The 26,967-nt window shown below is 33.5% G+C and overlaps 1 protein-coding gene across 1 annotated transcript in view; it reads left to right on the forward strand.

The window, feature by feature from the left end:
* LOC136985251 (sushi, von Willebrand factor type A, EGF and pentraxin domain-containing protein 1-like) overlaps nucleotides 1-26,967 on the forward strand; it is a 170,256-nt gene that overhangs the window by 133,639 nt on the left and 9,650 nt on the right. The window contains 5 exon segments of the mRNA XM_067282503.1: nucleotides 7,706-7,828; nucleotides 10,646-10,683; nucleotides 10,884-10,982; nucleotides 13,017-13,068; nucleotides 17,269-17,735. Of these exon segments, the coding sequence (XP_067138604.1) occupies nucleotides 7,706-7,828; nucleotides 10,646-10,683; nucleotides 10,884-10,982; nucleotides 13,017-13,068; nucleotides 17,269-17,735 (779 nt within the window).

A 26,967-nucleotide genomic window follows, 5' to 3' on the forward strand; every position in this document is an offset into this window, starting at 1 on the left:
CTACACACAACTATGCTCTCCGAAGTCAAGGACCAGTAAGCGATTATCCGTGGGTCCTTCCCAAGTCTTCGGGAAGTATACAACCAAATATGGGAGCGGTGCGGGACGCGAAGGTCGCCGAGACCGGTCGGCAAAATGAGGGCCTTCCGCGGCTGCCACACCCTACTCCAACTGGATTGTTCGCCGATTGTAAATGGTAGCTTCTCTTTCTTGTGAAAGAGGAGATATCATCCTCCAACTGGAGCGAGGTCTATTGTAAATACGCGTGCGCATTTAAATCAATTGTCACCAAATCGAAACTAGTAACAATGTAAACTCCCTTTTTGTCAGATGACGATGGAAAAGTTTATAGTAGTCTATGTGTTCATGTTGCTAAGCTACGCTGTAAACGACGTATCAACGATCGTACCTGCATTGACCAAAGGTATCATATTCTTACATCAGGGAAACTTCCTTATGACCACGAGTCAATGGACTATGGTCATCGAGATATCGTTCGAAGAATACGACAATTATCTTCGTGGTTTGCACCGTCACTTGACCTCATTAGTCCCCGTCATTAAAGAAGGTAAACGGAAGCAAGATGACCCTATGCAACCCTTGTGGACTTTAGCTGAAGCAGAACTGACAAACCTACAACGATCCCTCACCGACTTCGAGACAGAATATAAAGAACTAAAATCCACCGTAACTACAGGAAATCCCTCCCGATCGAAACGAGGATTAATTGACGTTGGAGGAAAAATCTTGAAGTTCCTCTTCGGTACTGCAACCTCGGAGGAAGTTGAAGCAATGAACAGTCAAATAAATAAATTATCCAGAAATCAACAAAAATTTGTGCACATTTTAGAGGCCCAAACAACCGTCATGAACCAAACCCTACAAGCGGTCAAGGACAACCGGAAGTACATCGACATGATGATTAGACGTCAAGATTATTTAGACAAACAACTCCAAATGTTCAGTTATACATTCGTCGTAAGTACAGCACTTCGATATGCAGAAAATGCCGTCATGGAGTTCCGAATCGGCGTCACGAACTTAAGACAGGCAGTCGAGATGCTAGAGAACGACAGACTCAGCTCATATTTCCTGCCAAGGTCACAGCTGTTAGAAGCACTAACGGAAATAAACAAACATTTACCTAGCGGAATCTCGTTGATCGAGACCCTAAACAAAGACAACGTCTTTAAATATTATCAATGGATAACCACCATAGCAGTGGCACTTCCGTCGACGCTGAGAATCTTTGCTAAGTTTCCATTAATCACCCCCGAAGGATATTTTGACTTGTACGAAGCGGTACAATTTCCCGCATACTTTCCCGCTTCCAAAACATTTGCCCATTACCAGACCGAATATCCGTATATCGCTTTATCGAGGAATCGACAACTTTACATGTTGCTAGAAGCCCATGACTTGCAAAAATGTAGGTCTGGATTGACCACGATTTGTGCACCAGAAGTCGCCGTGTGGAGACTTCCATATCAGTCGTGCGAATATGCGTTATTCATGGCAGATGAGCCAGTAGTAAACAAACTCTGTAAAAGAAGAGTATCTGTATATCCGAAACCAATGTTCCGTCGTATCGACGAAGAAGGGACTTGGATATACTCTACCCCATCACCTCTAAATTTGGTTATCGAGTGCAATCTGGAGAGAGATCAGCAACGCTCACCAGTCAAGATGATTAAACTGAACAACACAGGAATATTTAGACTGCCGATGACCTGCACCGGCCATGTGCCCGGCGTGCGACTCACGGCACACTTCCAATCAAGAACCTCCTTTAGAATTGCGCTCCGAAATCAATACGTGATACCCGCAATATCGGACGTTCTAAATCGTACTGAGATGAGAATTTTGCAGGGATACATCCGAGGAAACATCACCCCGGGTGTGCTCCAACCCCGAGGACAGGAGTGGTCCCTGGAATTATCAAAACGAAGACTACAGGAAATAGATCAAGAGATCAAATCAGTAAAGACGGATATCCCTTCGTCGACACCAGGTGTGTCAGAACAACCATTCTCAATGTGGAATCTAAGTCTTGTGGTCCCTGCTGTTATTATATCGATCCTTCTGATGGTTTGGAAATGCCACAAGCGGCCACACTGCTTGGGAAGACAAAGGTCAATGAGTCCTTATCCATCTTTCCAAAGGGAAGAACGAATAGAACCCGTCATATTGGAGATGACAGAACGATTACCGAGCCACGAAATGAGCACGGTTATAAAAAAAAAAAAAAAAAAAAACGGCGCGAAAAATTTTATCTCGTGTCGCAGTAGAATTTTATATTAATCCGTTAGTTAGAAAACTCAACCAATTTTTCTTTTCCTTTTGTATAGAAACGAGAAAAATGGAGGAAGACCGAGCAGTGGCTATCCCGGAACAGGCATCACCCGGAGACTCCCTTCCGGATCCTGCCCTGGTGGCCTTGTTCGAGTGTCCGGTATGCTATGAACACATGGCACCCCCTACCTTCCAATGTCTGTCGGGCCATACAGTCTGTGCCCGATGCAAATCACAAGTTCGACAATGCCCCGTCTGCCGCGGAGAATTGAGAAATATTAGAAATCTGACCCTAGAAAAGCTGGGCGAAATCATAGCTCTGCCGTGTGCCTATAAAGACAACGGATGTCCGGAGAGAAGACCTCTCAAGGACAGAAAAGTGCATGAGCAATACTGTCCCTTCCGGACGTGTTCTTGCCCCTCCTTGGATGATGCTTGCACCTGGGAAGGAGTATACCAACAAGTAATACCGCACCTAACCGAGCACCACTCTTACATACATCATATAAACCATAACTCAGTACGGATGTCCATCGTAGGATTAGATGCGTCCATACCGCTCACGTGGATATCCTGTCTCCATTGTCACCAAAAGGATTTCATTATCCAAATCATTAAGACAGAAACAATCGACGAGAATTCCCCACTTTATATCATAGCTCAAAATGTAGGAAGCCGCAAAGAATCAGGGCGCTTCCGAGTAAGAATTGAAGTTCGCGGCAGAGGCAAGACATTGCAATGGGAATCTATTCCCAGGAGCGTGATCGGAGACTTAAAGTTCATCATACGAATGAGAGATTGCATGACCTTAAGTATAAAAATGTTAGAGCGGATGCTCGAGAGTCACGTCCTAAATGTGCTGGTGACTATCTTCCCCGTAAGAAATCGAGGGACTGTCGAGGAACCCGAACCGGATAGCGAGAACTGAAAGGGCCCCTGTTCGGCGTCAGATGAGGTTCCCCTCCTCGGCTTATAACGAAACATATATGCATACATATTCGGGAGAGATCGCGTACGAAATCGCTCTTCCGTAGAAAAAGAGGGGACCAGCCGGCATATTAAACACGCTTTCATCATTTAATCATTCTTTCCTTTTATCTTTAACAGAAAAGACAATCGACATGGAGACAACATGGAATACGGAAGAAAGCGGCGCCGAGAGAGCAACAGGCCATTCGGTATGGCCAGAAAGCGAATTCACGGTGAACTCGGACACCGTGAGGGGCGCCCTTCGGCGGGTGACACAAAACCCCCGGCGGGGAAACCCCGAAATAATCCTCTTGCCGCAGCGGGCCGAAATAGACCCTGACCTGCGGAGGGAAGTGGAAAAAGCGGTATCGGCGGCCATAAACAAGGTGAATGGCACCCCAAAGGAGGACGATTCCCCGCAGGCGGGAGGAGCCCGATTGCCGCCGATGAGAAACAACGACGCCCTTCCACCTCGGCCCCGACAGGGGGTGGGAAGAGGCCAAGCGATCTTGGAACAGATGCAAAGAATTATCCAGCGCCAAGATCGGGAGAGACAAGCTTTCCAAAAAAGGGAAGAAATGTTCCTGGCGGCGGGGAGAGCCAGAAGTTGGCGCCCCCAATGAGGAAAACAAAAAAAAAATATAAGCATTTTATAATATTTGTTAACCCTTTGTTTTGTAATTATCTATATTAATTATGATGTAGTTAGTATATGTAGTAATAGAAAATTTTTATAATCCATATTAAACTTTTTGTACTAATTAGTTTGTTTGACGGTCAATGCGATAACCGATCGGTCGCGAACCAAAGCGGAAACCCACGCGGTTCGGCCGGGGAGGAGAAAACGGGATCGCAGGTTCTGCAGGCGCGGAGATCGGACTGGCAACCCGAGTCGCCAGGTAAAATGTCGCTGACCTTGGAGCGACATTTTTAAATGGCGGGGAGCCGTGTAGGGATCGCAAAAACGCGTAAAAATGGTGAATAATTATAAAGTTCCGAAGTCGGAAAGTTTCGAGAGTCAAACCGTGTCAGGAACATGTGTTGGTGATGTAAACCAGACACGAAAGAAACTCTCCCAAACTTATCCTAAAACAAACGCGACACGATAATGAACGACCGAGGGGATGTCAACCGAGAGAGAGGGAGCTTTGTCCAGGTGCTCGTGTACGAGTGTCGGAAACGGGAAACAGAGGGGGTAAATGGCCACCGAAGCATCTGGCGGACCGCGTGAGGTCAAAACGTCAAAGAGAGGGCCATAACGGCCGGAATATACGAGCACGAACTTCAAAGACTCCGTCAACACCTCTCGGAACTCTCCCGACCCAGATCGGTCTCCAGTTTCGCCTAGAAACAAAAGAAATGACCAATCGGGGTAAGGGAGAGGAAGAATAGAACCAATCAAAAGGGTGAAATTCAGGGGGGAAACTCCTATAAAACTCCCGAGTCGCAAGGTCAAGGTGTGGACCCTCCTTCCGTCGTTCTTGGAAGAAGTGCGGCAGTTCTCCTCTGGACCAGTGTTACCTCATAGACGCCAGAACCTACGTCCGCCAGCTGGTGACCCCCGTCCAAGCCACACGTCCAGTGCAATAGACAGTTCGTCATCCCAGCCCCGGGCACGCATCTTCGGAAGACGGACCGCATCCGACTACCGACAACTGGAGATCTCTATCACCACAAGAGTCGATCTAGATCGCAATTTGTACCAATAATATGTAAGTTAACTTAGTAGTTAGAATAAACGGTTTTGTGTAAGACACTTGTCATCTTTGTCTCCTACCGCCACCACCCACATACGTTTTCGACCCTAGGTTTTCCTGACGCGGGATTAACTGTTTTCCCCTGGAAGTCGGCGGTCTTACATGTGGAAGATGATACTGGACATGACATCTTTCATGCAAGCCGTCAACGACAACCCGAATGGTGTAACAGTAGGAATTGAGCAAGCTAGCAGGGAAGAGATCCACTTTCTGGACATTAGCATTGGAATGGAAGGATCCAACATCTGCACATCAGTGTATTGCAAGCTGTGTGCTACTTCTACGTACATACCAATCAGTTTGTGTGACCCATTCTCATACAAGACTGCAGCTTTTAATGCTCCAGTAAAAAGGGCATTTTCACATTTATTCACCTCACAAGCCCTAACAGCTGTGTTAGCTCGAGTTAAGAGGATAGCTACCGAACACGGGTACCCCACCCTGACGCAGCATTCGGTCGAGTGGTATTACCACTCGCAATGCACTCCTACCACGCATGATAGTGCCAACTTAGATCCTAACAGTCCAACACGTGTTCCCATTACGTTTAACCTGTATCTTAGGCGGTGGATACGTGCGGGAATTGCCAACACGCATCAATTGCAGATAGCATACAGGAGATGTCCAACGATCTATGACTTCCTTCGAAATGAAAAAGACCCTCTGAATCATACCAGACTTCCTGGTATATAATCCATCTCACTTATGGACAACAGATGGGGCAAGGACTTGTTATATATTGGTTTTACCAAATGCTCTTTAAGTACCCGTGTAAGAGAACATCGAGCAGATATTCAACATGGATGGCACGCTACTGCCCTTGCCCTATATGAATCTGATCTGGACACTGAGGCAGAGTTTGACAAGGCCGAAATCGTTGTCAGCACACCCCATCAGGACCATCTTAAATGGCTAGATGCCATAGCCATTTACAAAGCCAGCTGAGAGACCACCTGTATCAACCGGAAGGAGGAGCTTAATCTGTTGCTAGCCTGGCAGGCACTCTAGATGCAAACCTGTAATTATATCCATCAGCGCACGATTGCACATGCTCGGTAAAATGGATTTTGTCGAAATGACATTCAATTTCATTTTAAATTTTTACGTTTGATTTTCAAGCATTCCAAAACTATTTAACCTGAAGAAGAACTTTACGATAGTTTGAAAACATTTGTCACCCACTGTATTTTTTATACATAATGGACTGGTAACTTGTTTTAGTCTTTAGAATAAAAGGAGTTGCGTCTGTTACAAATGCTTATCATCTCTCTGTCTCCTTAATGAATCTCAAAACTTTAACAATTTTCTCATTATTTAAAATTTTTTTGAAATTGGCTTTAGATTCTGAGGTAATATAAATAACTAAGAAGCTGAAAAATATTATTGTTCATTCAAATTTAATAGCATTAAAATGCAATTACTATTATTTTAGTATTTAAGTATGTAAAAGTCTATAGATACAATATTATAAGCAAATGAATTCTTTAACTGTAAATTTGTTTTTATTGTATACAGGTGGACCTTGACTTTTAGACTTAACATATTCTAAAAATCTGTACAAATGTCCAAAACTCAAGCAATAGAATTGCTTTGTTATAAAGGTTTTCTTTACTAAAGTGCTAAGTTTATTTAATGTAGGAAAGTTTTTTTAAAGTGAATACATAACAAAATATAAAGTGTTAAAACCACAAATAAAACTGTAAAGCCCCAGTAGACCTAGGTTCATTAGGCAAGAGTGGAGGGTTAAAGCATGAATGAAATATAATAAGGACTTTACAAGTTCGTGAATATTCAGTAACAAAAGTTTAATCATAGATTATTTACAAAATTTTGTCTATTCTAAAGCATGAGAGGAACAGAAACTCATATCTTTTGTACAATATTCGATGTTATATACACCATACATCAAGTAAAGTTATAGTTAGTACAGTTTCATTCCATATATGTAGATTACATATGATTTTTACACATGTTTCGCAAAAGAACACAATAATCAAATATGACGACGAAAATAATGGTCTTACTTAAGTCCTTCGATGTTTCTTTTGTCGTCTCTTGCACTTATTTCATAGATGTCAAACATATTCAATATGATGGAACTGAATATCTATTTCTTCATTCCAAATACACTCGTGTTATTTTTTCTTTTGTCTGAATGGGTGCTCCTACATGACCTTAACTGTTGAACCAACTCGAAGAAGGAACCAGAATACATCGAATTGGACGAGAGTTGGTACTTTTATACCTACCGCCATTGGGTATGACATGTAAACACGTGGTCTTGGTTATCGACCAATAAACAATTATGACAGCTAACACCCATTTACAGTATGATACCACGGAATGAAACGAAATAATACAATCAAAAACACGACATGACATGTGGAATACAGAATAAACGAAAAAATGAATAAACATAGTGCTTGGGCACTACTAAACAAACAATAAAAATTAATTTTCATAAATGAAAATGTTTTTGGTCAACTAAAAATATACAAAAGACAAATTTGGCATACAGAAACGAGTTAAGCAAATTAAAGTATTGTGTACAAAAGAGCAAGTTGTTAAAAAGTCAATGATTGTTTATATTTGTTAAATATAGAGAAATTCTCTTTTGTTCTTTAATGTTAAAAAAGTCATGTTTTTAAATCTTGTTGCATTAATGAATAAAAATTATTTTATTTCAGACATTGATGAGTGTGTAAATAACAATGGAAATTGCAGTCATTTTTGCACAAATGTTATAGGATCATTTATGTGCTCTTGTCCAAATGGAATGAAACTAACTGAAGATCAAGTTACATGCATAGGTTATAATTTTTTTAACATTAATTATTGAATTATTGATTCAGTTCTTTATATAATAATCTTATAAAGATTTCTATAATCTATATGAACTATAGTGTAGTATTAGAATTCTTTTTATCTGATATCATATATTGATTTTATTTAACTCCCATATATTTAAAGTTTCAACATCATATTTAATGTCTTGACGTTGTGTAATAATATGTTGTGTTATTTAATATGTAATATATTAAACAGTTATGTAATTTTTTCATTTTTCAGATTTTTAATTTATTCGGAGATATTCTTATTTAGTTGATTGTATTAAATTATAAAATAACATGAAAATTAAATATATATATATAACTACACAATAAAACAAAGCCTGATTTTGATAATAAAGTATATATCTAAAGGCCAAATTATTTTCAGTTTGTAGTTAAACTAATTTTCAATTACCTAAATTATACAGTTTGGCTTAAAAGTGAATGATTAACCCATCACATTGTGCTAAAATTATAACAAGAAATTAATTTTGAATTAATGGCAAGTAACTTGTACAGTTATATGATCCAAATTAAAATAGATTTGGAAGAACAAGTTGGACAGAGATGCACATAGCATAACTACTAAAGAAGTTGCAAATTTCTATGATAATACCCGGTTTAATTTAATAAGAAATAATAATAAATACACATAGATACAAAAAACTAGCAAAAAATGAATATATTAAAACAAAACAAACATTTTCCTCTGTTTTAAATGTTCATCTTCAGATTAGAAGAAAGCACATATACGTGGTACGATCCAAAAGTTTGGAGACTGCAGTAATCTATGACAACAGAAGCATGTATTTGAAGTTACAGCATATGAAATGGATTCTACCAAACCACCTCTATGTGTTCAGGTTAATTTCACTCATGTCATGTGATTAAACCGCGAGCACTGCTGTTTTTTTTTTCAGAGATAGTTACCTTTGTTCTGCGGCGTAATAAAAGTGGAGTTTCAAGAACAACCTCCAACATTAAATTTTGTCAGCATTTAGGTAAAACACCTACGGAGACTTTAAAATTGCTAAGAAAGGTGTATGGTGATTCTACCACGGTAAAGTCGAAATGTTGGAGGTTGTTCTTGAAACTCCACTTTTATTACATCGCAGAACAAAGGTAACTATCTCTGGAAAAAAACAGCAGTGCTCGCAGTTTAATCACATGACATGGGTGAAATTAACCTGAACACATAGAGGTGGTTTGGTAGAATCCATTTCATACGCTGTAACTTGAAATACATGCTTTTGTTGTCATAGATTACTGCAGTCCCCGAACTTTTGGATTGTACCATGTAAATTGAATGTGTGTTCTAAAAATAGAACATCTTACAAATTTAAAAAATGAAATCGTCCTGAAATGTGTGCATGTATGGTACAATGCAATACAGTAGAGCATCGATTATCCGACTTAATTGGGGGACTGGGGTTGGTCGGATAACTGAAAAGTCGGATAACCGAAAAGTATGAAAAAATACATTATTAGTATAATGTATTAGGCCTGGTTTAAATACTAGCCTACCTTTCATGGTCGAGCCAGTGCTGCCAGCTAAAACATGCAAAAATTTAACAAAAATAATATTAAAGTAACCAAGACATAACCAAATATTGTAGCGCCACATCACTAGCAGACATTTGAATTTGCCAACTAGAACGCGGTCAGTTAACCAATGTGACGGTTGATCGGAGGTCAGATAATTGATGCTCTACTGTATTAACATCATGCTTCAATCCACATATTACAATATATAACAATTTAAAGAATAAAAGATTTTACAATATACTAAATAAAGCCTAATCAAGTATTTTTATTCAGAATGTAAGTGAATTTGATGTAGGCCTATAAATCAGGTCAAAAACATTTGTTTGTTTATATATATATTTTTCTGGAAAGAGAAAAGCTTCTTGTGTACTTGATTTCAATGAGTTTCAGTTCTAGCATTTGTTTTTGTTAAATAAAACCTATATATCTTAATACAAGACTTATAGGAGGTCATAGAATGCTCACCATGCATTCAAAAGAGAGTCCATCTCTTTATACAAGTACTCCTCACTTTACGATCGAGTTCTGTTCCAACGACTACATCGTTAAGCGAATTGGTCAATAAGCAAGGAGCTTGCATTGGAAATATAGGATCATTGTAAAATTATACAAATTATGCAACAAACTTCAAATTTATTCATAAAAAGACTATTATAGTACGCTAATAGCCTATTTTAGTACTATAAGACCATTATAGTATGCGCAAGCCTATTATAGTACGCTTAGAGTGCATGTCACCATTCGCCACTGACCGACACTCAAGCTGAGAAAGGGAATTCCCCAAATTGCAGGTCGAAACTCTATTGTTCGTAAGTGCAAGCGGTCATTAAGCAGATAGGTCGTAAAGTGAGGAGTACCATATTCCTTTTGAAGGCCTTGAATATTTTGATTCATTCAAATACTTCAGGTTGGATGGGTTGTTACAGTGGTGTAATATATGGGTGTTATCAAACTTAACTTGAATGTTGTCATCAGCAAAACAGCATATTGCTAGCATCATTGTGGAGAACCTCTTCTGAATTGTATATTAATGTTTTTCAGTTTTCATGTTCAGCATCAAACAGTGACCTCCAATATAAATTTTTTTGCTAGTTTTCTGGTATTTATGTATATTTATTATTATTCAAATTAATTACTAATAATGTAAAAAAATTAAAATAATTTATTTTTAAAATACTGTAATGCATAAATGCTTTTGAAGTTGTATATTTCTGTTTATGTATAAATTACATTATTAATTTCTTTTTTCAGATACCAGTTACTGTACAAATAATAAACATATATATTTAGTAAGTATGTTTACTTTAAAAGTAAATGTAAATATATTTTATTCTAAATTGTTAAATAAACTAATAATAAATTATTTTTATAAAAAATAAGTATATAAATATATTTAGTAATACAATAATAAACCATCAGAGAGTAGGTATTTCAAAAAATTATTTTGTTTTTAAAAAATCTTAATTATATTTGTTTGTATAATTTTTAGGATGGAGAAGTTTGGCCAGTAGGCTGTGAAAACTGTAAATGTGATAAAGGTGATATAACATGCATGAAAAGACCATGTTCAGAAGTAACATGTTTGGAAGTAAGTTAAAAGTCAATTAAAATTAATATTAATTTAATTAATTCTTAAGATTTATTGTTTAATTTACACTAATAACTTATAAACAATTTTAATTGTATTTGAAGATCAAAACTCAAGTTAAACAGAATTTATTCTTAATTTATAACATTTTAATAAATGTAGTTCTAATTTAATGGATTTATTTATTATATAGCGCAGCGGTTGGCAAAGTTTTGAGACTGAAGAGTCAGATCTGTCCCTCACAACAATTTAAAAATCATTCCAGAGCCATAAATATATTTTTACAAATAAGGAAAATTTAAAGTAATATTATAACTTGTTATAATATTAATTATATCTTTATTAAATGAAGAAAACATTACACAAAAATTGGTTTTAATTTTCTCTCATTGATTTTAATCAGTGTGAACAATGAACTTGCATTCCCTTAGATAGTTTCTGTATGTCAAATTTGTAATTAGTCATTTTTAATTTAAGACATGATTCCAAGTTAGCATCAGTAATTTGGTACATCAATTTACATTTAATGCAATTCGTGTTAGAATACAATTGCCCACATGAATACATAGATCCAAAGATACTGAGGACACCATATGCAAATTTTTACAACTCATGATATGAATCCAGAAGTCTATTCCAAGTATTAAAAATCATTGAATCTGTCTTATGTAGGTCTTTTATAGCAGTCTTCTTGAGCTATGAAATCAGATTGCATTTTTCTTTTTCCAGTTCTTTTATCTTAGTATCAAGATATACAGATTTGGAGCTACATAAGTCTTTGCTTGTTAAGTCCAGCAATTATATTTCAATATTAGCCATGTCAATATCAAACGGAGAAATATTTAATTTCTTCACATTGACATTAAGAATATTGTAATAAAAGCTAGAGTCACTTTATCATTTCTGAATTGCTGAAACCTTTGAAGAAAAGATTGTCATGTTTAAAACTTCTGTCTTGAAATAATCGTTGTTAATGATGAATTAAATATTAGCATATAACATTTTCTTTCTTAGGAACTTACTAGAAAATAAATTCTCTTTCCAGATCTTTAATAATTCATAAAAGCTATAAATAGAACCATAGCAATGACAATAAGCTGTATATAAAATAATTTACTGGTATTTACAAAAATCACTAATCTGTGTGAACAACAAAAATGCATAGAATGGTCTTTAAAACTTTTATTATTGTTTAAAAGTTAAAAAGCTATTTCAATGAAAATATGATTAACAATTATAAATACTACTTAAATAGAGCCATCTGACATACAAATTTCTCAAACATTTTCATACTTACAGATATATATATTAGTTTATATGTGCAGAATGTGTTTAATAAAACATTAAATATCTCAATGCTTTACATTAGCTCAGAGAAGTCAATGTCCTCCACTTAAATATATTCTGCAGTTGATTACTGCTCTGATCATCTACCTATAAGGCCAAACTTATTTAAGCAAATTTTAATAATATAAGAATGCAAGTCACTATGATATGTTTCAAAGATTTAATCTTTTCATTTTACAATTACTATTCTTAATTTTATCTTCTTGACAAAATTTTGATTTCTTATGAGTTCTTACATTATAATTTTGTAATAATGTGATAATCAGGAATTCAAGAGCCAATAAAATTTATAAAGTATTAAATATTTTTTTAAAATTTATTGCATATTTAGATTTATAACAGGAAACAAAATAATTTGATAAAATGCTTAAATGCAGAATTAATAAACAAACAATCTTTATCTAAATTTAAATAGAAATTCATTACATACTTTTTGTGAAGAAAAGAAAATATTTTTTACATTTAAATTCCAAACATATTTAAAATCCTTAATTAAAGTTTACTTGTGAATACAAATTGAATTTTCCTCCTGTTTCCTAAATTATGTCACATTGAAGTTGGAATAAAATTTTATTAGTTAATATTATGTAAAAATTTTAGTAGTAAAGTTTTAAATTTTATTAAGTATTATTATAAACAATTAAATTTTGTATCAATTTAAAAAAGAAATAAATATTTTTTTTACAGAATGAAACAAAGATGCTAATCCCAGGAAAATGCTGTTATGAATGTATAGAAGGTGACTATAAAGATTTACATATATTATTATGTATTATTGTTACAGTCAAAACCCGTTTTTAGTTTAGAACATGTTTTAACTAATTAAAACTAGTTTATACTGGATATCTTTGTTAAAACCCGTTTTGTCTAGTTAAAACTAGTTTTAACTCAAATTCATTTTTGACTAGCAGTAAATTCTAGTTTTAACTAGAAAAAATGGGTTTTGTCTAGTTAATTTACTGCTGTACATGTGTTGATTTTAGATAAAACTAGTTTTAACTTTTAACATTAGTTAAAACTAATTTTAGCTACATAAATATGTTTGGGAGCAATAAATAAAGTTATGTATAGTGATTCAGGGGAAGATGCCTAACATTTTGCTAATGAAGGAAATTATAACAATAATTTGGGTTTTGGAGGCCTCTAACGAAAATATCATATCCTTGAGCATGTTTTTCAAATAAAAGTTTGGAGTATATGAAAAATAATTGTATATCGTGTTTGCAATGACGACTTTTTTACTGTCTGGCATTTTAGGCATCTCACCCCAAGTATCCGGGTAAGATGCCAAATGCCATTAGGGTAAGATAACAAATATAATTGCATAAAATTAATTTTCGAATATCTTAACCAAATTTAATTTATTGCATATGTAGTACAAAGTACTTCATAGTAAGTGTAACAGCGCAGTATAAGTATTGTTAAGTTTCCGCCCGTTCTAACGTGCTCTATAGCTAGCTGAAAGCTCTTTTCAGTCCAGAAACCTTTTTCGAGAAGTCCTTATGTAATTTCTATGCATATCCTGCAATAAAACGAGAAAACAAAAATTTATTAAAAATAGTCATATTGGAATTCAATTAACAAAAAATAGGCATGTTACCCCAACAAAAATGTGGCACCTTTCCCATTTGTCGGGGTAAGATGCCTGGCGGAGTCACGTGTTCTAGCGTGTCCGATTGGGATCGGCGGTAGCTCACAATAGAAACTTCAGAACCTTAACTACATCACACATTAATTGCTTTTCACAATTTTTAATAAATTCTATTTTAACTTTTAGTTTTAAAATGATTCTAGAAACATTTCACAACAAAAACTTCATTCTTATCTTGCTTTTATTCTTCTCGGATGTAGAAAATGAGGTAACGGTAGCCAACTACAGGTTTCCGCACTCAATATTGGCCCAACGATTCATCATACAAACACATGACAATATCTGACGTCACCGTTTGAAAATATCAAAAAGTAGGCATCTTCCTCCGCTTACCATCTTACCCCGAATCACTCTATATGTTGCAGTCAAAACCAGTTTTTAGTTAGAATGCATTTTAACTAGTTTCAACTAGTTAAATCGCATTCTAACTAAAAAGGGTTTTGACTGTAACATTATTATTAAAATTAATTTTAATAATAATATTATATCATCTCTTCTTGAACTTAAAAAGTTAACATCCTCTCCTGAGACAAAAACTGTTTTATACAGTATTTAGACTAAGGTTTATTTGATCACACATAAATATTTATATCTGAAGAAATATTTAATACTCTCTGCAGCATATACGTGTGATTTGAAAAGTTTGCAGCCTGACTTGTAGATGGTGGTAGTAGGTCAGATATTTTCTCATATTTTAAGGTCACTTCTTTTTTATAAATGAATGTAAAATATCAAGTTGAATTGTCAAATAGTTTTTTGTAAACAGATATTTAAACAAAGCTATCTCAGTGTATTGTTCTTTGGTGTAAGTTACAATTATTAATCACATTTATAATTGTAGCTTACATTTCATTATTATTAATGGAATATAAGTTTCAGATCCTGAAGAATTATAATATAAATATTGAAATTCTTTTAATGTATATTATACTTTTTATAAATGTTATCTCAAATCTTCAAAAATAAAAAAATGAAAAATAGAAATTGAAAAAAATTGCAAAAAGTAGATATAAAGAAATTAGAGATGGACAAATACTATCCATGAATACTAGGAAATATTTGAGATTCAAGATCTTGAGTAATTTGATAAAAGTAAATTCTAATACTACAAATGCTTCCAATATCAAACCATATGTACAGTCACAGTGACAAATCCAGAAGTACACAGAGTGGGGCTAACTCAAAAATGAAAAATTGCTGATTATAGTTTTGACTGAAGTAGGTGGTCCCATATAATATCTTCCTTGTGTAGTAAGGGAAGTCGGGTCAACCAGTAATCTGTTTCTGATGTCGGGAATGAGTCCAAAGCTGGCCAAAAAGTCTGCACCAATTATCGGCTTCTGCGCGTCAACTATGGTGAAAGAACGTCTTAAGTTGATGTCAACTTCTAGCACTTTTGTTCCATACATTGAGATTTTAGAATCGTTGGCAGCATACAATTCAACCTTTGTAGGCTGATTCTTAGTGCAGTTGGGAATGATCAATAAATCTGCTCCCGAATCAATTTAGGCCAGTTTTGTTGTTTCAAACAAATGGCTATATTTTGGAGCCAGGCTGGACCCACAGGCTGTTACTGTGGCTGGCTGGCTGCGCTCATTTCCCTGATCAGCAGCTCGGTCGAAGGAACACAGTGAACAACATTTCCTAGCAGCTGATCCAAACTTATCGTGGTAGTAACAATATCCCTGATGACTGAGACTTCTTCCTCAAGAGCGTGAACTAATGTGGTACCTCGAATTCAGGTCATGTCAGTTTTTCTCTCTACTATGATGACAGGGGTGAGCAGTACGTGATACATTAAGTTCTGCAACCTTCCTTGTGAGTTCTAAAATCTGCAGTTCAAGATTTTGATTGCAGAATTTTTGGCTTCTAAGTTGGCTTCTAAGCTGGCCAGTTGGGTTGGTTCTGTAAGTTTGGCAAACCTTGTCGGCAAGGATGGCTAGCTTGTCTAGTTCATCGCCACTAACAGCCAGGACTGTCTGAATATTTTGGGGAAGACGTTGGAGCCACAAGTTTCTAAGAAATTCTTTGGTAATCTTGCCCGCTGAAAGCTCCCTCATTTTACGGAGTAAAACACGCTGGGTTTCTCATCTCCTAATGCCAGATCTTCAAGCAGAATTTTAGCCTCTTTAGCAGCAGAGTTTTGAAAAATTTCGAGGAGTCAATCTTTGAGTTTAGAAAATGGGGCCTCGGCTGGACGGTCAAATACTAAATCATTGACATTAGATAGAATCTCCATGTCCAGGGAATTGATTAGATAGTTGTACTTAGTGTTCTCACTTGTAATCTTATTAATGGCAAAAGCCACGTCTAGCTGCACAAAAAATAATTTGATGTTGGTTTTAGTGAAGATAGGCATTTTTGTCTGTACACATCCGATTTCCAACTCATTCTGTTCTGCCATTCCGGGCACCTAACTGTGGTTACAAGGAAAGCACGGGATGGTCTTGGATTAGGCTTAGCCTGAGTCATGTACTCCTAGTCTTCTTATTGAATTTATGGCTCAGAAACTGATCATACCTGCATGTCCTGTTAAAAAAAAGTTCCTTCATAGACACAGAGTTGTTCGATATCCAATTCAGTCGAAAGTCCAGGTAGTTCATTAATTGGATCGCGTTTGGGTCATCACTTCGGCATTCAAGCCTACTGATCTTTAAATACTGACGCTAAGCAATCACACACGAACAGTAACAAAAAACTTTATTAAAATAAGATCAGAGCCATCGTCTACATCCTCAGACAACATCCAGCAAAATCTCTAACAAACTTTCACACGCTTTTTCTTTTATATCAGTTGCCAGGCAACAACTCGTTAGAAGTGTTGCCAGACAGTGTTCAGGATCTCTGGTGCTGGCGGCCATACTACCTTACAGAACTGAGTGTTTTCTTGAACACACAAAAAACTACAATTCCAGCACTTTAAAAACTTAAACTTTAATGTGAAAACAAAAAAAAAAGAATGTTTTTGGTTGTCTTAAACAACCATCTCCAGTTTTACAAATATATTTGAACATGATACATGCTATCAAATGTAATGTTTAAATTCAAAAATTTTTTTTAAGTCCTGTTTGATCAGACATTGTAAAGTAACGTATCAAAAGTTGTTATTATTTTACTGGATTTCATATAGAACTCTATGCCATTGACAAGGTAACAATATCTGTATAATTGAGGACTATACTGAATTATATTCAATATTACTATTACACTTTTCATTAATAATTATTTTATATATCTTATATATGTATAAACACACAATATGAAATAATTTTTTTTTTTTTCTTTCAGAAACATCATGTAAAATACAGAATTACCAATTTATGACATTTGATAATTTTATTTATAATTTTTCTGGAAGTTGTCGTTATACTATTGTGGATGATTGTGTCGATGGAGAATTCAGTATCAGATATGAAGATTTAAGTTTTGAAAACAAAGAGAAAATTATATATGTTTATATACATTGTACAGAAGTTCAGATTTTCCCATCTGGAAAAATTCTTATCAATGGAGAATCTATTAAATTACCATATTTTGACACATTTTTAAACATAATTCTGGACTATGAAAACCATGTAATAATAACTGTTACTACTACACATGGAATCAAATTATTATGGAAATCATCTCAAACTATTGAAATTCAAGTTCCTCAGAAATACAGAAAAAAAGTTTGTGGACTTTGTGGAAATTTTAATGGTATCAAAGATGATGACTTCTTTACAAGACATCATTTACCAGCAAGAACAATTATGGTAAGTTTTCTAATTGAAATATTTTTAATGAATTCTCAGTAATAATAAGTAAAATAATTTTATTCTTAACTCTTATACAGGGTGCATAGGAAAGTCCCTTTAACCGGAAAATTCTTGCGAACAAAGAAAGCTACAGCTATGCAAGTGAGGTAACAGTGTAGTAAAGTGACTACACCTGACCTAATGCAAACGACAGCAGTGCCCTAGTGGCAAAATTTGGAAGATAGGCAGTGCAAATTGAAAACGAAAACAGATAGAGCAAACTTTCTAATTAGAAAGTTTTAGAACATCAGTTAATTAGTACAAAACGACATGTGGTTCACACGGATAAGATAAATTGTCGCTTGTATACCCAAAAATGTTCGAAAGCGATGCATACCATTTTGTGTAAATGTTTGAAAGGAATAGCCATAGGTATGAAGAAATATGCACAATTTATTGCATAAAATACGTACTTACGTCAATATAGTTTGATAACATCACACAAAAAACAATGGAAAGGCAAACTGTCACACAGTGATAACAAGTTAATGTCGAGTATGTTCGAAAAGTTCACCATTGCTCATGATACATGCCATGTTATCAAACTGTATTGACGTTAAGTACATATTTTATGCAATAAATTGTGCATATTCCTTCATACCTATGGCTATTCCTTTCAAACGTTTACACAAAATGGCATGCATCACTTTTGAACATTTTTGGGTGTACAGGTGACAATTTATCTTATCCGTGTGAACCACGTGTTGTTTCGTACTAATTAATTGATGTTCTAAAACTTTCTAATTGGAAAGTTTGCTCTTTCTGTTTTGTTTTCAATTTGCACTGCCTATCTTCCAAATTTCGCCACTAGGGGCACTGCTGTCATTTGCATTAGGTCGGGCGTAGTCACTTTACTATACCGTTACCTCACTTGCATAGTTGTAGCTCTCTTCGTTCACAAGAATTTTCTGGTTAAAGGACTTTCCTATGCACCCTGTATATTCAAATTTTAATAGAAATAAGATAAATAACTTAGTTTTATAATATATTATGAGTATATATTTTTAATGTTGCATAACTTTTAACTATTATTGAATGCACAGAACAGGATGCCAAAACACTTTTATTCATCCAGTTACTGTTTAGAAAACATTAACATTACATGAAGAATGTAATGTTAATGTTTTAATGTTGTCTTCTAACTTGAAAATTACTTAGTAGTAATTTAAATTGTATACAAATGTTACTTTAATTAATATAAAATAAATTAATTTTTACATTGTTGTTTACATTCTACAGCATAAACAAAAATTAAACAAATTAAGCAAGTAATAACATCTTTAATTATAAAATACATAATTACAGACAACCAGCATGAATTAGATTTAATTAAACAAAAAACAAATGTTTTCCTCCGTTTTTAACAGTCATCAGGTTTAGAACTAATAGAATGCATGTTTTAAAAATTTTTGTTCTTTCTAAAACAAAAATTTAAAAGTTTTGAATATTGTGAAAATATTTGCATGCTCAATGTTGTGTTTAAACAAGGTTCTTCAAACTAGATAACAATTCTAAAAACTACCCAGTTTATACAAAATATAAAATCAAAACTTAATTTAAGATCTATTGTAAGTCAAAGCATGCCCTCCATGCAGTTACTAGTGAGTCCATTTCCTTAAAATTAATTGCCATCCCTCTTTTAAACACTTTGAATATTTCTAGTCTTTGAAGATATTTCAGGTTGGCCAGGTCATCACTGCATTATAGTAACAGGGCATCCTGAAATTTAACTTGCATATCATTATCAACAGCAAAAGAAGCTAATGTGGTAGTGGAAAGACTTCTGAATTGTATATTTATACTCCTTGATCCTCATTTTTAGACCACAAGCAGTAGCTCCAATATATTCACATAGACAGTTCACCCTATGATCATGTACAGGGATAGTATAGACTTCCAGAATGCAATTTCTCTTCAAAAGGTCCTTATTGTTTTAGAAAATAGAAAAAGAATAGACAAACAGTAGGAGAGATCTCTTGTAAGTGATTTTGTTACTTGTAAAGAGGGATACTTCCTTGTCAGCAATGTTTCATTAAATTTTCTATTCCATTCATTCTCCTTGTTTTAAGTCAAACATATTTTTTAATAATTTGCAAACCATATCCAATGAATATGCTTCACGTAATTATTACATTATGACTTTTGAATTAAATCTCCCAAACAAGTCTCTAGTGCTGTTATTAATTATTGTAACTGTCTGCCAAGCTACTAAGCAATAATAATACTTCAGTTTTTCAGCTAGAGTTTCTCCCAATGCTATAAGACTATCAGTTAATTCCTCCATCTTGGCCAAGTGTATCTTCATGCACTGTTTTCTTCTAACTTTATCTATTAAAATAAAATATGTAATTTAAACTTTATTTGATAATGTAGACTTAACATGATGTTTCCTTATGACTTTCCAAGTGCCTTTTTTAGCCATAGTTTCCTTTCTTACTAATGATAGTTGACTGTTTTCCATCAGGAAGTGTATCATGGCACATGCCTTTCTGTCCTTTATCAACCAAAATTAATCTAGATCTAAAGGTATTTCTTCCTTTATAATGTCCCATAAGTCCTCCTTTATCAACAGTAGTTTTGTCTTGTATTTCCATGTGTGATAATTACTGTTGTTCAGTTTTGTGATAGAAATGTAGTTTTCATCTGCCATTGTTATGATCTTTTGTCATCACTGAATGTTCTTTTTCCTTAATTTATATCCAGTTTATTTCTTAAATTTACCTTCCCTCCTTTTGTTTAATTAATTGTTGTCATAACTCAGTTCATAACCTGTTACACTTATTAAGCTTGTCAGAGATTGTGATAAAACTGGTTAAACTTAAACTCATAGAACCAGTTTTGTGAATGAATGACAAAGATTACACAGCCTGTCTAAAGGAAAGTTGGTGCCAAAAAAGTAGAGTAAAATCCAGTCACTGACTAATGGTTTCTGACAGGTTGTCAACGGTGTCGCCAACCTTTTACAAATATTATGTGACAGTTAAAAAATCATCATGACACAAAATGATGTACACATCAACGTCACATTCATAAATAACTTCAATTGTTGTATTCTAACAAAACCTCTAAATCTTGAATTTGAAAGGACCAAAAAATAAACAATTTGAGTTATGGAGAGAGATACATGTGGAGGTATATAAAAAATAGAAAAATTTTATTTAGATGCAAAGTACAAAACAGTAGAATAAATACAGGGTGCTAAAAATTAAGTTCCTTAGAGGATTCTGCAGTGCATTCTAAGACTCCAAATGTAATGAAATTCAAACAGAAGGTACTTTAAATGATGTGCTCGCCATTTATTAATAAGATTAGTACAAAAAATTGGTGATAGGTAGTGCTGTAGTGATATAAGTCACTTGAACAGCATTACAAATGTTCAATGTAGCCTCCATTGTTGTCAACAAAGTTTTTCATTTCTTAAAATGGCATTTTTTTTATCACAGAATACAAGAAGTCTACTGGAATTGCTAGAACATATCTAATGCTGTCTTTCATTTGTGACATCTTTCATGATGCACCTGGACTTATGGTTATGGGGTTTTTTGAACAACCAAGTGTATTGTAAATTAGTATTTTTGGTTAGCTATAGATATTCAATTATAAAATGATACCATTATTTTTATTTTGTATTGAAAATGGTTTTTGAATGTATTGAAAAGTATCAAAATTGTTAAACTTTAGTTTTAATAGACAGAAAATATGATGATTAATATTTATGTTTTCATAAATAAATTAAGGAATAGGCCTACTATATTTATATTTAAATGTTTTGACATCCAGATTAAAAGTACATACAAATTAATTTTCACATAATTTTTTATACTAATTAGGAAAACGTGAAAATGAATCAAAAACTCGCACAAAATAAGTTAAACAATTATAATTTCAAATTTTTTAAGCTCATTGATTCAGTTTTAGAACACACAAAAAGTTTCATTTATGAAAAATAGTTATAGTGTATGACTGACTGCATTATATTTGTTGCATCACCGTGATACATATATCTGTAACTGTTGTTAATAAAATTTTAGCTGTGTGTAATAATATTAAAATTGTACGTAAACAAAATGAGTTAGGGCTAAATTATTTTGTAAGAATGAATTAAAAGTGGAATTTTTATATTCAAAAATAAAATTACTTTTATCCTCAGACTTGATTTCTGTTTAGTCTAAACATTTTTCTTTTTAATACAGAAATAAATTATGAAGTACAGTAATTCATATTATTAAAATAATTGTAATACAGGATGTGCCCCTCAAACTTCTGTAGTTTTAAACTGTTCTGTAAAATTACAAGTAGGTGAATGGAATGTGTTGGTCAATACTTCAAGTTTCATGTGTATATGCTTGAAATGGAGAACATGTTTGCCTGAATCCATTTGGAAAATGTCTTGTGAACTTCAAATGCCTGCAACTCTGAACAGTCTTGCATAAGGAAATTGTGGCTGTATGCTTACAGAATGCGGATGGTGTAGGAAATTAATCTGACCAACAAACCCCAGTGTATAGCCTTTGCCATTGTCATCTTAGGCCAAATATAGCAACACCCACAATTTTTGGACATGGTAATGTTCTCTTATGAAGTAACTTTCCATTTTTTCCATGAAGGAGAATCATAGATGCTATTAACAGTGTGACTCTTGAATGGGCTGAAATTTGATATTATGTGTATCACATCAGGAGCGTGAGTGGAAATGCACCGATTTAATATAAGTAATTTTATCAGATGCACTTTCTATTACTATTGTGTACAGTACTATAATCACATTTCTTTTCCTAAAATGAATTCACAAAACTAAGGAGGTTTGAGGGAAACACCCTGTATTAACAAAATTTATAATTATTTTTCTATACTGTGTCAAAATATATATATAAATTTAATTTCTTAAATAATAAAACTGATATTTATTTAGAAATTCCAACAGCATAGCAATAAAAAAGAAACAAACTGACTATTGAAACTGTTATTTAAAAAGTTGTTTATTAATATATTTACTTTTAGATTCAATATATATTTATATTTTTTATTTTTTAATAGGCTTCATCACATACCTCATTGAAATCTTGCCGAGAAGATTTTACAACAGATACTAACAACATTTCCGATGCTTCAGCTAAACTGGCAACTAATATCATTGTTCTTTTTTGTATTACTTTACATTTCATTGCAATAAAAGTATTTCATAATGCTTAATTTCTGCTTTTTGTTCCATTATTTTGCTTTCTGCCTTACAAAATTTTTAATTTTTTTAATACTGAATATTGATTTTTTATTTGTTCAATATTTATTAATATATAAATTAGAAATTTTTTATTAGAAATAGTGTTATTATTACTAATAAGGAATCTGTTGACTACAAATTCTTTTGTGACTATAAGAACTATAGAACAATAGACTTGTTATAAAGTTCTATTTGAGATGAAGATAAGTTAATCAATTCAACCAGTTACAACAAGCACTATGACACATCCATTTATATGATATGTAATAAAATATAACATTACTGTAATGTTATTTTATAATAAAATTCAATCAAGATCACATTAGTCACACAATTTCAGTTTCTATTGTTTCAATTAGTACTTTTGATCATGAAAAATAAATATTAAAATATTTGAGCACCAAAAAAGTTTTTAGGCAATATAAAATAGGAATATAATTTTTATAAATATTATATTTTTACTAAATGCCATAAAAGTGCTCATTATTATTTAATGTTATAATATTTTTTTTCATGTGAACACAAGGCATCATTGTTTTTCAGTTTATATCAAACAATTTAAATTAGACATGAGCAGCCCACAACGCTCAGGCTTCATGCAGCTCCAGAGCTTTGATAACATAATTTTCATTCTGCTTTCTGCCCTGAGCCATTATTCAATTCTAATTAAGCTAATATTCATGACCGGAGCTTATCCAGAAGGGGGTGCTTATGATGTCGCGGCACCCTCGATACCAAGCGATCGGTTTTGTTACTTTAAGAGTAAAAAATAAATAATGCATAGCTCACGACTTCAATAGCAGAAACTTATACAAACAAAAAATTAAAATTGCTATTTCTTGGAAACATCAAATTATGGAGCAGAGACTAAAGACATAAAATCATTACATTTCTTATTTTTACTAGCAATTACTGAAATTAGTTATTTTGATTTCATATCTTTTCTAATCCTCTTTTTGCAATCACACAATATTATACTCTAATTTGTATAATTTATAATCAATTAGCTTCTTACAATTGTTAAATGGATAACGAAAAAAGTAAACTAATTAAGGTAACTGAGCAACACTCTCCAAAACGTGACATATGGCACATGCCTTGGTATTTCCTGAATCTGTCTTGAGCATCACCCATATTCTCAAAATCCTGGATATGCTACCATTAGAGACAAAGAACTCCAAACTAAACTTGACTAATGAAAAGATAAGAATAAACGAAATATTACTGGTAGTTTGCATATTATTTTAGTAACTAATATATGCCAATAGTATACCGACAATTATGGAGTACATTGTTACTAGTGCTGGCAATAAAACTGGTTTTGAACAGGCAATGAAATCAGTATTATTATTATTATGGTATTATTGTGATTTTTTTACCATTTTTGACTTAATTGGCAGTTAAGTATGTTTGGATTTGAGGCAATTCCATGTAACTGATGTACTACCAGAAAATTTCGGATGTAAGATTACAATTTGTACATGGTACCAATTTATCATTCTTGACTTTTTTGAAATAATGCAGTGCATTACTCGTGTTTAAATTTTAAAATCAACATGAAAACTAGCGTGAATTAATTCTGCTTAATTTAGAAAGTTTTACGTGAAATAAAAATTTAATACAGTGAAATGATCGGCCTTGAATTTCGACTCCCAAATAAGAAATAATGGCACGCTAAATTATTAAGTTAGGAATATTATACAGAATAATTTGCAATTTTAAATTCACGAATACAAGAAAATTTTAATCTACGGGTATTCATATTTATATAAACTCTTCGCACTCTGCGATTTTTACAAAGCCTTTGCCGAGCTCACAATGGGGAGCCGGGCGGTAAGGCACGTGATCAAACGTATCCGGGCCAACCACCCGTAACATTTGAAGATAATCCAACTTTAAATGTCAAATATCCTTAAAGTATCTGCCGTTCAAGAGCCTGTCACGCTTGAGCGACAGGTTTCTGCCTGGCTACCTCCGCCATCTGGTCTTTCATTTAATCATGACTAAATTATCGGTCATATTATTAAGTAGATTTTCTCTCAATTTTAAACTTCCATACATTTTATCTAAATCTGTCTAAACTAGCTACATTTTCTAATGCTTCTCATCTCAAAACTAGACGTGAAAATAACTACTATAATATTAAACCACCCCTATTACACGCGAACATTTCCTAAATGCTTATTCATTGTTGGCATTGAAATAAATTCTGCCCGGCACGTCAATGTCCCGAACTTCATAAATGAGATTTTAATTACTACATGGAAATAAGTTCACCAGAACGAAATTAGGTAAAAATTTGAACAAATATCTGATACGAACAATCCTTATTATTTGAAATAATACTGTATATATATATATATATATATATTGAAACGATTGTAATATGAAATAAGAAAGTAATATCTTCAATTTATTATACCCTATACTATATGTAATACATTCGACTTACGTGTAAATACATCTTTTACTTTTCAACTAGCTGCCTTTTTAAAACTGTGCTGAAACATTTAAAACAAACGGACCAACTTGGCACAAAAAGAAATGTAGATTTATAGGAATCATTTCAAACAAAGATAATATCATGACTCAGTTTATCAATTTGAAAAATTGCTGCGAGATTGGACGCTTTCCCGAACTTTCAACATAAAAATTTTGTCTCCTATTCTTTAGTCTCTTTGTAATAAGTCGGTCGCCTTTTTGAGAGAAATTTGCCTCAAGAGTTGGAGAATTTCAAAATTTTTGCCAAATTCGGCCGTTACTTGTCAAATTTGACTGTCGTCCAAATTGCCAGAAGGTTTTTCTTGGAGCGGTTTTTTTATTTTACATCTCAGATGTTTCTGTTTGGATAATCAGGTTCCAAATCTACAATTCTCAAATAGTAACATCTTTCAAAACAAATCTCGTGAAACAACAAATACACGAAAAAACATTTGCCACTTAATTGCAATCGTACGGTATTAAAGAGAGAGAGATTTTCGCAGTAAGAAATCGATAGGAACTGTTTACATTTCAAGGATCGCGATCACGAAATAATGTAATCGAATGCAATAATTCAATTATAGTATTAAAATGTTTTAGTTGTTTTAATTAAAACATACAGGATACTTTTTTACTCTTTCCGCTCTTGGGCACTAAGAGAACCTTTTCCCCATACCCAACGTAGGTTTGGTCAGGAGCAAAATGGAACGGGGAAGTCCCTCACTTAGATCCCGGGTTCGGATTAAATGTGTGCTTATTATACTGTATTAATCGAATAATATAATCAACACACAATAAACCCCAAGAATTCAAATTAAAAAAAAACAATGAAAAAGGGTTAAATGAATATAATCGCAAAGTGTAAGGCCGACCAGATGACTGACGTGATTAAGTCGATAAAAACCCCCAGAAATTTTCTGGGATCGGGTTCCGTCCTTGTCACTTAGCCCACCCATTGTGGGCCTAGCCGAGCCCTCGATAGGTATGATTATAAGGTTTTTTTTAAGCGCCCACAGGACGGAAAATATAAGTTTTAAGAAGAATATATTCAAAAAATACTATACACAAATATATCTAATTTTTTATGTATAAAAACCTTGAAAACTGAGCAGGTATACAGACATACATAATTTTCAAACACGTATATACAAAAATATTTAAAGAGCGTAGTTTAGATTTTTTTTTTGTGTGTCCACATCTGTTTGTAACAACTTATTACTGTTACGTTACAATTAATCATAAATCAATCGTAATATAACTAGAATAAAAAAAAAAGCTGTTTATCGACAACTTATAAATATCAAATATATTTTAAAATGTTTAATTTTGAAATTTCTTTATATTAATATATCAATTTCTTACTGTAAACAGCAAGCAGTTTTTATAATATTCTTTGTATAGAATAGTATAACAATACTCAAAACATTTCACGTAATTAAAAATACATTTAATGTTGTTAATATTGTCATTAAAAGATTCTTTATTTCA

Source organism: Centruroides vittatus, unplaced genomic scaffold (assembly GCF_030686945.1).
Source record: "Centruroides vittatus isolate TY-2023 unplaced genomic scaffold, ASM3068694v2 contig_956, whole genome shotgun sequence".
In the NCBI taxonomy this organism is placed as follows: domain Eukaryota; kingdom Metazoa; phylum Arthropoda; class Arachnida; order Scorpiones; family Buthidae; genus Centruroides; species Centruroides vittatus.